The sequence below is a fragment of the Lithobates pipiens genome, unplaced genomic scaffold (assembly GCF_037356315.1).
Source record: "Lithobates pipiens isolate NorthernLeopardFrog02 unplaced genomic scaffold, aLitPip1_a1.2 Scaffold_22, whole genome shotgun sequence".
NCBI classification, from domain to species: Eukaryota; Metazoa; Chordata; class Amphibia; order Anura; family Ranidae; genus Lithobates; species Lithobates pipiens.
This window is the reverse complement of record NW_027507784.1, coordinates 297378460-297393521: the sequence shown is the minus strand read 5'-3', so window position 1 is coordinate 297393521 and position 15062 is coordinate 297378460. Positions and strand designations below refer to the sequence as shown.

The following is a 15062-nucleotide window of genomic DNA, read 5'->3' as shown; positions in this document are numbered from 1 at the left end:
TTCCACTTTTGTGTATCTTTTTTTTTTTTTTTTGTATCCCATGATGCAGTATAACAATACAGGTAAGAAAGGACTAAAGCAGCCCATGGATGAGTTACCCACCCCCCCTCCCCCAATCGAGCAGCAGATTGGATCAATTTCTCCATCCATATATTCGATGTGGATTGTGGATGGGGGAATCCTCGCCACTAAGGTAATGTATTCTGAAAGCAGAGAGATTCCCCCCTATCAATAGATTAACAGATTACTAAACTATTCACAGGCAACCGCTGCCTGTATGCGGAGGAGGTGATGTGTCTTTCCTCCAATCTGCTGTCTGGGTCTAGCAATAATCCCCTCCTACAGATGAATGAGGAAGTGAAAAATCTAACAGGATGTGCACTTTCTAAATGATATATAAAGCTGAAGACAGCAGGTATACATGTAAAACGTATGTAGGGAGATTTGTTTGATCTCTGTGTATCATCTAAGGCTGTTCACTTCACTGGGTATATGTGAGGGCTTACATCCCCTTTAACTATTTTTACTGCCACTGCTGTATATCACAGTAAGGGGGTTTTATACACAATGAGGTTGATTTACTGAAGGCAAATACACTCTGCACCTGCAAGGGGGTAGCTCTGCTGATTTCTACCATCCAATCATGTGCAAGCAAAAAATGCTTTTTTTTTTTTTTTTTTTTTTCCTTGCATGTGACTGAGTATTTTTTTTGCAAAGTGAAGCCTTAACTCTTTTACTAAGCTCTGGAGCAACTGCACTTGCAGTGCACAGTATACAGCAGTGGTCGAAAACCCTGTCCTCAGGGCCCACTAACAGGCCATGTTTGCAAGATAACTGAAATACATCACAGGTGATATCATTTGCTGCTCAGTGATTGCAGTATTCTAATCTGCATCTCCCCATGGTAATACATAAAATCTGGCCTGTTAGTGGGCCCTAAGGACAGGGTTGATGACTACTGGTAATACAGTATTTGCCTTTAGTAAACCAACCTCATTGTGTACACTCCACAAGCAGACTGTCAGCTTTCTGATAAAAGTGTAATGACCTGTAGGGGCTTTTAAAACATTGCCAATGGAAAATATAGGGTGCTGACATTTTGTCAGTCTTGTGGGTGTTCACAATTTTAAAGTTTGACATGCATCTGTTTACTCTGAGCAACTTTTTTTTTTTTTTTTTTTATGGTAATATTTTGTGTTCGTGTGCCCTACAATTACCTTAAGGTTGGGTTCACGCTATTGCGAATTGGATGCAGATTTCTCTCAATGGGGCCGGTTCACACAGCTCAGGAACAGCTGCGGAGTGAATTGCACAGGAGCCCTGTGCGTCTTCTGGTCCATTTCATGTCCGAATTCAGCTAAAACGTAAGACCTAAAACGGTGAACAGGGATGCACCGGACCCCCTGCTCTGAGCTGCTCTGCACTGCAGTGTGAACCCAGCCTAAGTGTATTCTTTACTGAAAATGTTCACAGTATCTGTAACAAAAAAATTGGAACTACCACTTTACCATTTTATTTTCCAGGGTGTCTGCTTTCAGAAAATAATTGGGTTGATTTACTAAAACTGGAGCGTGCAAGATCTGGTGCAACTCTGAAAACCAATCAGCTTCCAGTTTTTTTTTTTTTTTTGTCAAAGCTTAGCTGAACAAGCTGAAGTTTAAAGCCCCTTTCACATGGGAGCCTCTGCTAAGCAGAATCCATATCACCTCTGAGTAGGCGAATGCTATGCAGAGCAGAACATGGACTCAGTCCTCATAGAGTCCTCCTCTATGGGGCAATCGGATGGAAGCGGGCTGCCTGTCCATTTCCATCTGATCCAGCAGACAAATGGGGAATAGGATCCTCATCGGTCTGTTTTTGGTGGACAGGATCAGTTTGGATGGCAGCAGGTGTCAGTGGACATGTGTGTGCTCACATCCGCTGCTCCATAAAAGAGACTTGGAGGGTCCTGATCGAAAGGGGCTAGAAGCTGATTGGCTACCATGCACAGCTGCACCAGATTTTTCACTCTTCAGTTTTAGTAAATCAAACCCAATCTGGGGGGGGGGGGGGGGGGGTGGTGGGTTGGTTTACCTAATCTTCAGGCCTAAAAAAAAATTTTTTTTTATATTTGTTTTAACCCTTTCGCTGCCGGTACTATTTTGGCAGAGTATTCACGTGTCTCATTCTATCACAAATCCCAAAAACAGGATTGTTCCTCATTTCAGGACAGTGGGCAGAGCCATGAAAATCATTGCATTACACCCCATCTGCCAGAAGCACATCTAGAACCGCTGGTGTATAGAGCAAATAGCCTAATATTATTGAGCTATTTATTTCATACTGCATACAGCTGGTTTAGGTTCTCTGGCCATCATCAGTGCGTTGGGGCCCAAAGAGACGTTACAACCATACAGGTTTCCCAAGACCGTAGCAACACGAGAGAGAGATGGAGCACGCATGGGTTCACTATGATGTCATTTTGTAATACATTTATTACATACATAACAATTACATGGTGTTCATGTCACAAGGGGCAAGAAAGCAGAGAGCATTATTGATACAGCAGTCTTTACATAATGCCACCAATAGAACCAGAGGACAGACAACACACAATGCGGAGTTTACAAGCCTTATTGAAGAGACACGTTGGAGCGCCCCCTTGTGACACTCTCTTTACATACGTCACCGCTGTAGGTAGAATTAGCCGTTAGAGCCAAGCTTGGAATACTTTTGCTGGCTGGTCAGAATGTGCTTTTTTTTCAGATATATAACCCCCCTGAACTCCAGAAAGACCTGCAGCATCTGGTACTGAAAGCAGTCTGGCAGTGCGGGAGTTCTAGGATCACATGCAGGGAAGCCATCTAGGGAAATAGCACTTGTGGATTAAATTTGTTCTGTCCCAGCACTGCCCTTAGCCAGAGAAGTATTACTATGAGACTTTTCATGCTCTAGGGCTCTGATTTCAGTAAATCAAGTTAAAGTGTGACGATTCCCCAAAAAAAAATAAAAAGTAATCTTCTGCACTGCCCCCCATGTTTTGCCTCTTTAAAAAACGTGACCATTTAAAATAATGGTTGCTTTACTGCCTCTGGTGTCAGCGGTTTCTGAATTTATGACCAGCATAAGCATGCAATCAACATCTGATTAGCAAGCTCCTGATTCGAGTACTGAAACCATATGATAGACTTGACAGCCAGGCAACTTCCATTTTTAGAAGGAAAGTTAGCAGTGCAGCATGCATGATACTCCTTTCAGCACATATGCCTAAAGTTCTTGTTTGACAGTTTACAAACTTTGGAATTTCTTGGGGAAAAAATAGATTTTGGCCGATGAGAAGTACATTTTGGAGGGTAATTTTTCAAGTTAAAGTGCATTTAGTCACTCAAAGGGCAGTCAGCCATTATTTATGCTGGATTATTAATCCTTAATTGATCTTGTGCATTTTTGGTTCAGATTATTGAAGTCTGAAAATGGCAAAAACGAGAACAGTCCCATCAACAATCATGGTACAGATCTCATTTTATTTGCCAATTCGTATATCTCTTGTTTCTACAGCAGTAATGGGACCTTAGAGTAGGATCACATGGGAAATCTAAATGGCTGTGGATTTTATTTTATTTCTGAAATGTCTCGGCAATGATTTCTGCATCATCCCTGTGTAGCAGGTGGTGGGTATTCAATGGTAGTGTTATGCAGAGTAGGTCCTTCTTCTGACAGCCTCAAAGGTTAAGTGCATCTCTATGAGAAGATGTCATGTCCCCTCCCCTCATACGTGGTTGAGTTAATGCCAGTTACCATAAAATGATCCTTTCTGTACAGTGCATGCCTTTATTACAGTGTGGGAAAATGTGTAGAGGTCATGGCATCTGAAGAGATGCCTGTAATGCATCCTCTGTAGTGCTGGTGCCCTGTTGTGGTTTCCTGCATAAACCTGCATGCTCAGTTGATACAAATTTGCATATTGTGCATCAATCGTATGGAAGATGCGAGGGTAAAACAAGGGCAGAGACCTATTACTTATTAGGGTTAAGAACTGTGCAATGTGATATTTTCATTCTCAGTGAGCCTGACCTGGCAGAAGCTTTGGGGAGATACACAGGACACTCCGCTTTTCTCGGGCTTAGTGGGGCCAAGGAACGCCTGGTCACAAGGACCAATTTTCCGTGCTGTTGTAACCTATCACAATTCTTTTAAGGAATGCCTGCCTAGTCTTCAGTGTGAAAAAGCCCTTAGCTGTAGGCAGGCAAAGACATCTTAAAGCAGAACTCCAGATATAAAAGACACAATGTATTTCAGCTGTGTATTCACTTTAACACCAGGCCTTTTATGACATGTTTTGTTTACATGTAAAAATGTCAATTTTTTTTTTTAAATTAGAACCCCCAAATTTATATATATATATATATATATAATATAAATTTTTTTTTTTTTTTTTTGTTTTTTGTTTTTTTAAACAGAGGCCCTTGGCAAACCAGATGTTTTGGAACTATATACTGCAGAGTGCATGAGCATCTTAGGAAATGTAGCTCCAAAACATCTGCAAAGGTTCGCCATCACTGCACTAGAGAATCAAATGGTTGGTTTTGCTTTTTTTTTTGTGTAACACAATATTTATGCAACGTTTTTCCAAAGCAAATTTTTGGGAAAAAAATATACCTTAATAAATTTTAATGCACTCAATATAATGCCCATTTTATTTAGGTAAAATATAAAAAGATGGTGTTACGCCAATTAAACAGATACCTAACCTTTACCGCTTTAAAATTGCACATGTTTGTAGAATGGCGCCAAACTAAGGTATTTATTAATATCTCCATAGTCGATGCTCTAAAGAGCCTCATGCACACAATCGGACTTTATACAAACTTTCCCGAATGCTTTTGTACAAAGGGCATTGGCCCTGAACTTGCATACACACGATCTGACTTTTTCAGCCAACTTTCACCAAATCACGTGGTTTTTTTCTGCTCTTTACCGCCAGCTTTGGTCAACTTCTGTATTGTCTGATCTTTTGCATTGGTTCTGAGCATGCGTGTTTGTAAAGTCCGATGGTTTTCTGTACACACGATCGGACTTTGCTCCATCGGACTTATGTTGTCGAAAAGGTTGTCTGTTCTTACAGCCAACAAAAGTCTGATTGAAAACCAAAAAAGTTTGTCCGATGGAGCGTACACATGGTCGGATGTTGCCTTAAAACAGCTAATTTGCATGTTTGTTGTCAAAAAGTCAGATCGTGTGTACGGGCCTAAATCCTTTACAGGTTACCAGTGGAGAGTTACACAGGAGGCCTGGTGCTAGAATTATTGCTCTCATTCTGATGTACAGGGTAATACAGGGTAATACCCCGTGTGTGATTGCCATTAATGCATGCGGGACCAACGCATGCATTCGTCTTTGCACACGAGCACGGTGGGCCAGTGGTGCTTCCAATTTTTTTTTATTTTTTTTATTATTTAAATTTTTTTTTTTTTTACAATTTCTTTAAAAAAAAATGTTATTACTGTTATTGCTGTCACAAGGAATGTAAACGTCCCCTGTGACAGCAATACGCAGTAACAGGTACTCTTTATAGAGAGATCTGGGGTCTGTCCCCTCTGCTCTTAAAAGCATTTCATCACACCAAGATCGGTGTGATCAGATGCTTTCCTATTTTAAAAATGCTGCTGTTTACATCTGCGGAAACTGGAAGTGACAAAGTACAGGTCGCCTCCAGTTTCCTATACCATAGGGCAGGGATATGCAATTAGCGGACCTCCAGCTGTTGCAGAACTACAAGTTCCATGAGGCATAACAAGACTCTGACAGCCACAAGCATGATGCCCAAAGGCAGAGGCATGATGGGACTTGTAGATTTGCAACAGCTGGAGGTCCACTAATCCAGCCATAGGGGCTGATGGGGGGGCCTTCCGGTCCTCGAAAAACTCTATGGAAAGCCGGCTTCAGTTCCAGATTCTCCGGCAGAATGGAGAATCTGGAGAGGCACCACTAATTATAAAAAAAATCAGGTGCCTGCAGACGAATAAACAATAGCAGGATGACGTATATACGTATTGCGGTCTTCAAGTGGTTTATACGTCTTTACATTTTTTTATTTTTTTTTAAATGCCGAACAAGTTCCTGAATTTGATTTGATATCAGGCTCTTGCATTCCCCTAAACAGCAGCATGGAGTTTGCATGTTCTTCCCATGTTCACATGGGTTTCCTCTCACATTCCAAGCCATACTGGTAGTTTAGTTGGCCCCTGCCTAAACTGATCCTAGTATGTGTGTACAAGTTGCCTATGCACCAGTGTTATCAAATTCTGCAAGCCCGTCCCAAGCAAAGTAATTTGGGAGGGTTGAGGAAAGACCTGGAAACCTTCCTCAAAGAAAACCGCCATAGAATTGCTGAGAGTTGCATACCACTCAACAGACTGATCACACTACAGTACTGGCGAAGGGTTGGGCAGGACTGCGAGCCAATCAGTTGTGGTGCATGCAAAGTTGTTGACAAGAGACATGCTGATAGGAGGAGAGAGCAGATTGACAGAAAGATGAGCTTATCTGTCTGCAGCTTCTCTTTTCGCTGTCCAGTCACTGCCTGGGGTGGTTAGAGACGAGACCTGTAAGTGTTACTTCAGTACAGCAAAGGAAATGTAGGTCTCCTCCCTGCCATAAAGGACTGTCCTGTGTAGCAGAGCTCTGTAAATGTCATAATTCGATGAACAGAAATGCAAATCAATTGGCACGTAAATAGCTCACATATGTGTATTTAAGGTTCACTAGACAGTGCATAGACAGGCACACAAATATAGCCTAGGTCAGTGATGGCGAACCTTGGCACTCCAGCTGTTTTGGAACTACATTTCCCATGATGCTCCTGCACTCTGCAGTGTAGTGGAGCATCATGGGAAATGTAGTTTCAAAACATCTGGGGTGCCAAGGTTCGCCATCACTGGCATAGGTTTTTTCATCCCACTGTAGTGCAAGCAGGTACAGCCTTATGAGAGTGGCAACTCTACTCTGAATTCAGGAGCAGTGCAGCATTGTTGCCACAACATCATAGGAATCTGCATTAGGATGACATCAATAGCAGGATCAACAGTTATTTGTGGGACTTTGCAGGGGGAATTAGAGAAATCTGTAGGTGAAGATGCCCTTATAATTAAGCTCTGCAGCACTTTATTTTTTTTTTTAATGTGAGACTATTGCTTTGATTTGATTTTGATGATTGCTCTATTTAAGCCTGGTATAATCCACTATTTTCAAAGGGGGAAAACTGAACTTGGGAAAAAAATAAATAGTGGCCAAGTATATTTATATGTATATACTGTATAATGCTTCCCTTTATAAACAGATCTCCTCCGGTGTATATATGGGAAAAGGTGAGCCTTTTATGGTAATTCGTATCTAATGAATTAGGTTGGGATGAACATCAATAAAACACAGTATAGGAAATGATCTGGCATCAAAGCTGAAAGTCTCATAAACAAGTCCATCCCGCACCAGATCCTTTTAGCAGTAAGACAGATGGTGACCATCTTCAATATAATGCCACAAAAGATGCCCAGGGGGACTGGGAGGACAGTTCTGCACAGAGAATAGTTGTTGTATCATGTCTGTCACTGAGTAAAACATCTCCTGGCAGGATCCAAATCAGAATGGAGTAGAAATAGATGGCATTTCCAGGACTTGGTGGTGGCTTCAGTGGGCTCTGGAATGGAGGGAGGTGCTGGGAGCATGAGATAGGAGATTTGGGAGTTTACAGCAGTGCTGGGTCCAAGTCTCAGTTTTTTTTCCAGCGGGTGCAGAAAAGCAGGAGGCGTCTTGGCATTCTGGGAAAAAGGCGAAGGGTGTGTTTATTCCGGGACATACGACACCTGCCACACAATGATGTGGCTTCTCTCTGCCTTAGAAAGCACAGGTTTGTTCTGGTTGCTACCATCTCCCGAGTGCTCTTCTGTCTCATCGTCTTCCCCGTCCCCTAAAACAAAAAGAAAAACAATTGCCTCTTATGTCCTCATTCCAACCTGTGTAATAACGTAATAAGTAATCATTTGTATTAAAATGTATCTAAAGTCAAAACTTTTTGTTTTGGTAAAGATATACATACTTACCCCAGTTGGACAGGTGCTGTTTGTAGCAATTTGCAATTTTCCTAGCATGGCTCTTGCCTGTGTAGTCAATCCCCATAATCCCCTATGGAGATGTCTCCTAAACTCCTCTTGTTTCCATGGGGATCAACTGAGTAGGCATGACCAGAGTAAAGAAATTTTATTTTGCTAGGGTCTAAAGCTGGCAGCAAGTTGCAACTGACCTATTCAGGTAAGTGTGCATCTAGCACTCATTAAAGTAATATTAAACCCTATTGAAACCGTATTTTGTTTTGTTTTTCTGCTTAGCACATGGAGCACAATAGAATAAACGTTCCCCTGTTACATAGTTACATTGTAGGTGAGGTTGAAAAAGGACACATGTTCATCAAGTCCAACCTATGTGTGTGATAATATGTCAGTATTACATTGTATATCCCTGTATGTTGTAGTCATTCAGGTGCTTATCTAATAGTTTTTTGAAACTCGATGCCCCCTGCTGAAACCACCAACTGTGGAAGGGAATTCCACATCCTTGCTGCTCTTACAGTAAAGAACCCTCTACATAGTTTAAGGTTAAACCTCTTTTCTTCAAATTTTAATGATTGGCCACGAGTCTTGTTAAACTCCCTTACGCGAAAAGGTTTTATCCCTATTGTGGGGTCACCAGTACGGTATTTGTAAATTTAAATCATATCCCCTCTCAAGTGTCTTTTCTCCAGAGAGAGATTGGTTTGGCAAGAACGATTCTTCATGAATCCATGCTGATTACTGCTAATGATACCATTCTCATTACTAAAATCTTGTACATAGTTCCTTATCATCCCCACCAAGAGCTTGCGTACTATTGATGTTAGGCTAACTGGTCTGTAATTCCCAGGGATGTATTTTGGGCCCTTTTTAAATATTGATGCTACCTTGGCTTTTCTCCAATCAGCTGGCACCATTCCAGTCACTGTCAGTAAAAATTCGGAATAGTGGTCTGGCAATTACTTGACTGAGTTCCCTAAGTACCCTCGAATGCAAGCCACCTGGTCCCGGTGATTTATTAATGTTAAGGCTACTTTCACACTGGGGCATGGCATGCACTGGTGGTAAAGCGGCGTTATATTTAGCAGTGCTTTACCGTTGTTTTAGCGGTGCTATGCGCCCACTAGCGGGGTAGTTTTAACCCCCGCTAGCGGCCAAAAAAGGGTTAAAACCGCCTGCAAAGCGCCGTTTGCAGCTCTGCCCCATTATTTTCAAAGGGAAGGGGCTCTTTAGGATTGGTAAATACAGCGCTCCAAAGATGTGGCTTGAAGAACTTTTTCGACCGCCCTGCAAGCACACCACTCAGTGCTTTCACACTGGAGACACAGCAGCGACTGTTTCAGGGCGCTTTGCAGGCGCTATTTTTAGCACTTTAGTGCCTGCAAAGCGCCTCAGTGTGAAAGTAGCTTTAGATTCCCAAGTCAAATTTTAATTCTGTCCTCTATTAACCATGGAGGCGCTTCCTGTGATGTGTCATAAGGAAAAACACTGCAGTTTTGGTTACTGAAGCCCTCGATTTCCTCGTAAAGACTGAGGAGAGGAATAAATTCAACACCTTTGCCATCTCCCCATCCTTTGTAACCATATGTCTGTCCTCATTCTTTACAAGGCCAATATGATCCGTCCACCCTTTTTTACTGTTTACATACTTAAAGAATTTCTTGTATTTATTTATTTTTGCTCTCCTCCGCTATGTGTCTTTCCTATTCTATCTTAGTCGCCCTTATTGCACCCTTAGCCCTTGTACACACGGTCAGAGATTCTGACGGAATGTGTCCGATCTGACCGTTTTGTCGGATAATCCGACTGTGTGTGGTCTCCATCGGACTGTTTCCGTCGGAGTATCCAACGGACCAAGTTTTCCAACTTGTTGGTAAAATTTTCAGACAAAATGCTCCGATCGGACATACTCCGATCATGTGTAGAGAATTCCGATTGGACAAAGTACCACGCATGCTCAGATCAAATTCCTACATCAAAGCGATTGGCTATTAGCCTAAACGTAGTCCCGTCGTAACGAAATAACGTCATCACGTTCTGAAAGATCGGATTTTCCGACAACTTTGTCCGACCGTGTGTATGCAACAGTTTCGGACAAAATCCGACGGATTTGGTTGTCGGAATGTCCGACCGTGTGTACAAGGGCTTACATTTCTTGTTGCATTCTTTATAAAGTCTGAATGCTGATAATGATCCATCAACCTTGTATTGTTTTTAAGGCCTTCTCATTTGCTTTTATATGCATTTTTACATTGGAGTTAAGCCATCCAAGACTTTTCTTTGATCTTTTAAATTTATAACCCAGTGGGTAATTGGCTAATGCCATTATTTAATATGCTCTTAAAGCAAACTCATCTCTCCTCCATGTTCTTTGTTCCTAAGATTTTATCCCAATTTATGCCTTCTAGCAAAGTTCGTAGTTTAGGGAAGTTGGCTCTTTTGAAATTCAGTGTCTCTTCCCCCCCACTATCACTGGAGGAGTTCTTCCCCTGGCAGCTAGGAGAGTCCCTCGCCTCCAGCAGTGCTGGTCCCTGACTGGTTTAACCAATGTCACTCAGTGGAGCGTACTTATTCGGATGCTCCATCCCTGGATCGGCCTCCCTGGCACTTTCCTCTCTACCCTTCCTGACTGTCACCACACACCTCTGTGCTGGCCCCTGCTGGCACCTGTCGTGTATGTTCCCGGCTCTCCTTTAGTATGAAGGGTTTTCTCAGTGCTGACAGTTGCTTCCCTAGATTCAGAACCTGGGCTTCCAGGGAAACAATGTGCTTACATTTTGCACAGCAGTATTCGCCCTTGATCGAATAATCAAGGAACGCATACATTCCGCAAGATGTACACCGAGTCGCATCTCCACACCCGCGGGCATCGTGCCTACTAATTTAATGAGGACTGGGGATTATACCGTGTCCAAATTACCTAACACTAATGCTCAACAAGACACTACACAAATACTCAACAAGACACTACAAAAGGTACTCGCAGACCAGCATGCACTCGCTGACTCACGTGCACTCACAGACCAACATACACACACACACACACACACACAATACACAAGCACTAACGATCCACACACACTACTCAGACAACACTCAGGTACTCACAATACACAGGTACTACCTGACACTAATACTCAATACAGCCCACGTGCACTCACAGCACTCACATACTTACAATACACAGGTACACACTCACCCTACACAGGTACTTGACTCCTGTTATAACCTCTTGTTTTCAACTCACCACTTAGTCCAGTTCCACTAACTCTGTTTTCTTAACTCACCGCTTGGTCTAAGTTCCAGCAAGCTGAAAGATGAGCAGGCTCACAATGGGTTCTACAGAAAGTTATATAGGCCTCAAGCACCTGTGACCAATTAACCACTCCCCTTAATTAGTAGGCTGAAGGAAGCAAAGAAAAAAAACTGTTTAAAAAGTGACAGAAAAAGGTGGTAAAAAGCTACAGGGAAAAGCCCCAAAAAAACGTAAAAATGCAACCCAGCAATCACCAGCAGTCAAAAGCAAAACTTGCTCACACTCTCCACTCAAGGGCCTCACTGTTTAGCTTCCAACCAGTCTGGCCCTATAAATTATTTGGTAAACTTCTTACTCCAGTACTTACAGTTTATAACTCTTACTACTAATGGCTCATGCTGTCTAAGTACTGCTTCCCTGAACTAACTAGGAAAGACTTAATAGTGGACAGTGTAGTCTCCATTCAGCCTCTTAGCTTGGAGAAGTATGTAAGGGAGAGGAAGAAGGAGTAGGGGAGGGTTATGCTATCCCAGGCTATGGGGCTGTGTGTTCTATTGATGCACACTGTGTAAGAAGACACAACTCTAATCCTTGCATCTAAGGGTGGCTCCATATGAAGCTGAAAGAGAAAAGAGCCACCCTGAAACAAGAAACCTGGGGCAGTGGTCATGGCAACAGCTTAACCACTACAGACCCGTGCTATAGCCAAAAGATGGATACAGCGTGGCTTTCTCATTCTGGGAGGGTGTCCATGGATGTCCTCCCAGAACCACCCACTCGCCCTGGGATCGCTATATCCTTTTGACACAGCTGATCAAGGTAAAGCGGCCCTTTACCATGTGGTCAACTGTGTCCAGTCACAGCTGATCACGTGTAAAGAAACTTGCCAGTTATCGGTATGCCTTTCCTCACGCACTGTCATAGTGTGAGGAGAGTCAGTAACCGGCAATTGTTAGGCCCCTTTCACACGGGACGGATCAGTAATGATCCGCTCCGTGATGATCCGCTTCCTCAGCGGGATCGCTCAGTTGTCCCCGCTGAGCCGGCGGATAACAGGGCGGTCCCGGCACACTGTGCAGGGACCGCCCTGTCAGCTCTTTGCTCTCCTCTATGGGGGATCGGATGAGCACGGACCGTCTGTCTGTGTTCATCTGATCCGCTCTGCAGACGGATAGAAAAATAGGATTTTCCTCCGTCTGCAGAATCGAACAATAGCGGAGGCGGATGATATCGGGTGTCTGCGGATGTTCATCCACAGACACCCGCTATCCCATAGGGATGCATGTATGTCCGCAAACGGATGGATGAAATACGGACATACGGTCCGCATGTGTGAAAGGGGCCTTACAGGGGACATTTTCACAGATAATTTGGGCACTGATCATCAGTGTCCTGATTATCAATGTTGCTCATCAGTACACATCAGTGTGGGAGAAAAATTACTTATGCTAATTTTTTATATTTTTTTTATTTAAAAAAACATTTTTTTATTTATTTTTCATTTTCAGGTTTTTTGTGTTTGTTTAGCAAAAAAATGTAAAACCCAGTGGTGAATAAATCTGACCAAAAAAATGCTCTGTCTCAAAAAAAATTATAAAAATTTAATTTGGGTACAGAGTTGCATGACTATGCAATTGTCATTCAAAGTGTGACAACACCGAAAGCTGAAAATTGGCCTGGGCAGGAAGGGGGTGAAAGTTCCCTGATTTGAAGTGGTTAAACTGGAACATACACAAGGCTTGCAAGATAAAAATGTAACATTTAAAACATAAAAAAAGGTGCACACTCATTAAGTGATTAACCACTTAAGGACCGCCGTATTGCCAATGTACGTCATTACAATGGCACAGGCAGGCACAAGCATGTACATGTACGTGCCTGCCTTCCAGCGGGTGGGGGGTCCGATCGGACCCCCTCCCGCTGGATACGGCGGTCCGTTTCCCTCCAGGAGCAATCCGTGATGAGGGGATGGCCGTTGGTTTCTGGCTACCCCCTCTGGATCGCTCCTGACCAATGACGAACTTCCTCCCACTGTGTATTGTTTACACAGGAAGGAGGAAGTGATGTCATTCTCCTCGGGGCGGTCTTTTTGACCGGTGTTCTGCCTAATAGAGTCCGGCCATCGATATGTGTCCGTTCCGTACTGCGCATGCGCAGTACGGAGCAGACGAAGCTTCGGAAAATCTCCGAAGCTGAACGGCGCCTGCGCCGTGAGTGGAGGAGGTAGCCCCACTATCCAAGCGGACATAGGGTTTAGAATTTTAGAGGGCCCCTTGCGGGCGAGCTTCGCTCGCCACGCTTCGGGCTCGGCCTCGCTACGCTCGGCTCTTTTTTTATTCTGACTCTATGTCCACTTGGATAGTGGAGATAGAACCTGGACTCACGGCGCAGGCGCCGTTCGTCCTCGGCAATTTTCGGAATCTGTGCTCCTGTGTACTGCGCATGCGCAGTACGCAGAGGACAGCATCTGATAGAGGACCCTAATTGACAAGACACCGGACTACGAGGAGAAGACACAAAGTAAGTGTGCACCAACACTACACTGACATGTAGGCACACACAGGCACACAAACCCCTCCCCCCCCCAGTCACAGTGTCACTGATTGCATTGATCATTTCTTTACTGATCAATGCATTCAGTGTCAGTTGTAAAAGTAAAAACTGTCAGGACAGTTAGTGTTAGGTCCAGGGTAGCCCCCTATCACCCCCCAATAAAGATTTAACCCCCTGATTGCCCCTAGAGTTAACCCTTTCACCCCCTTTTGCCAGTGTCACTAAGCGATCATTTTTCTGATCGCTGCATGTGTCGCTAGTGTCGCTAGGTAGCTAGTTATTTTTTTAGGTTCACCGTTTGGTTTTTATAGTGCTAGGTACCCCGGTATACAACCCAATAATGGTTTTAACCCCCTGATTGCCGCTAGTTAACCCTTTCACCCCCTTTTGCCAGTGTCACTAAGCGATCGTTTTTCTGATCGCTGCATTAGTGTCGCTACTGTCGCTAGGTAGCTAGTTATTTTTTTAGGTTCACCGCCAGGTTTTTATAGCGCTAGGTACCCCGATATACTACCCAATAATGGTTTTAACCACCTGATTGCTGCTAGTTAACCCTTTCACCCCCTTTTGCCAGTGTCACTAAGCGATCATTTTTCTGATCGCTGCATTAGTGTCGCTACTGTCGCTAGGTAGCTAGTTATTTTTTTAGGTTCACCGCCAGGTTTTTATAGCGCTAGGTACCCCGATATACTACTCAATAATGGTTTTAACCCCCTGATCGCCCCTAGTTAACCCTTTCACCAGCGATCACAGTATAAGTGTCACTGGTGACGCTGGTTAGCCAGTTAGTTATTTAGGTTCCCCGTCAGGTTTTTATATAGCGCCAGGGACCCCCATATACTACCTAATAAAAATTTGAACTCCCTGATTGCCCCTAGTTAACCCTTTCACCACTGATCACCGTATAAGTGTTACGGGTGACTCTGGTTAGTTTGTTTTTTATAGCATCAGGGCACCCACCATTTATTACCCAATAAAGGTTTAACCCCCTGATCACCCGGCAGGTGATATCAATTAGGTTTTAGGGTCAGGGTCTGCGTCGCCCCAGGCAGCGCTAGGTTAGTGCGAGTACTGCTAACACCCACACGCAAAGCATAAACCTCCCGTAGTGGTATAGAATCTGAACAGATCAATATCTGATCAGATCTATACTAGCGTCCCCAGCAGTT

The 15062-nt window shown here is 43.5% G+C and overlaps 1 protein-coding gene across 12 annotated transcripts in view; it reads right to left on the bottom strand.

Annotated features, from left to right (window-relative positions):
* Positions 1-2456: 2456 nt before the first annotated feature.
* MAPK8IP3 (mitogen-activated protein kinase 8 interacting protein 3) overlaps positions 2457-15062 on the bottom strand; it is a 178214-nt gene continuing 165608 nt past the window's right edge. For all 12 annotated transcript variants that reach the window (XM_077449191.1, XM_077449188.1, XM_077449183.1 and 9 more), the window contains one exon: positions 2457-7945. In XM_077449191.1, coding sequence (XP_077305317.1) covers positions 7821-7945 — 125 coding nt within the window. In that variant the 3' untranslated portion in view covers positions 2457-7820. The remainder of the gene's footprint in view (positions 7946-15062) is intronic.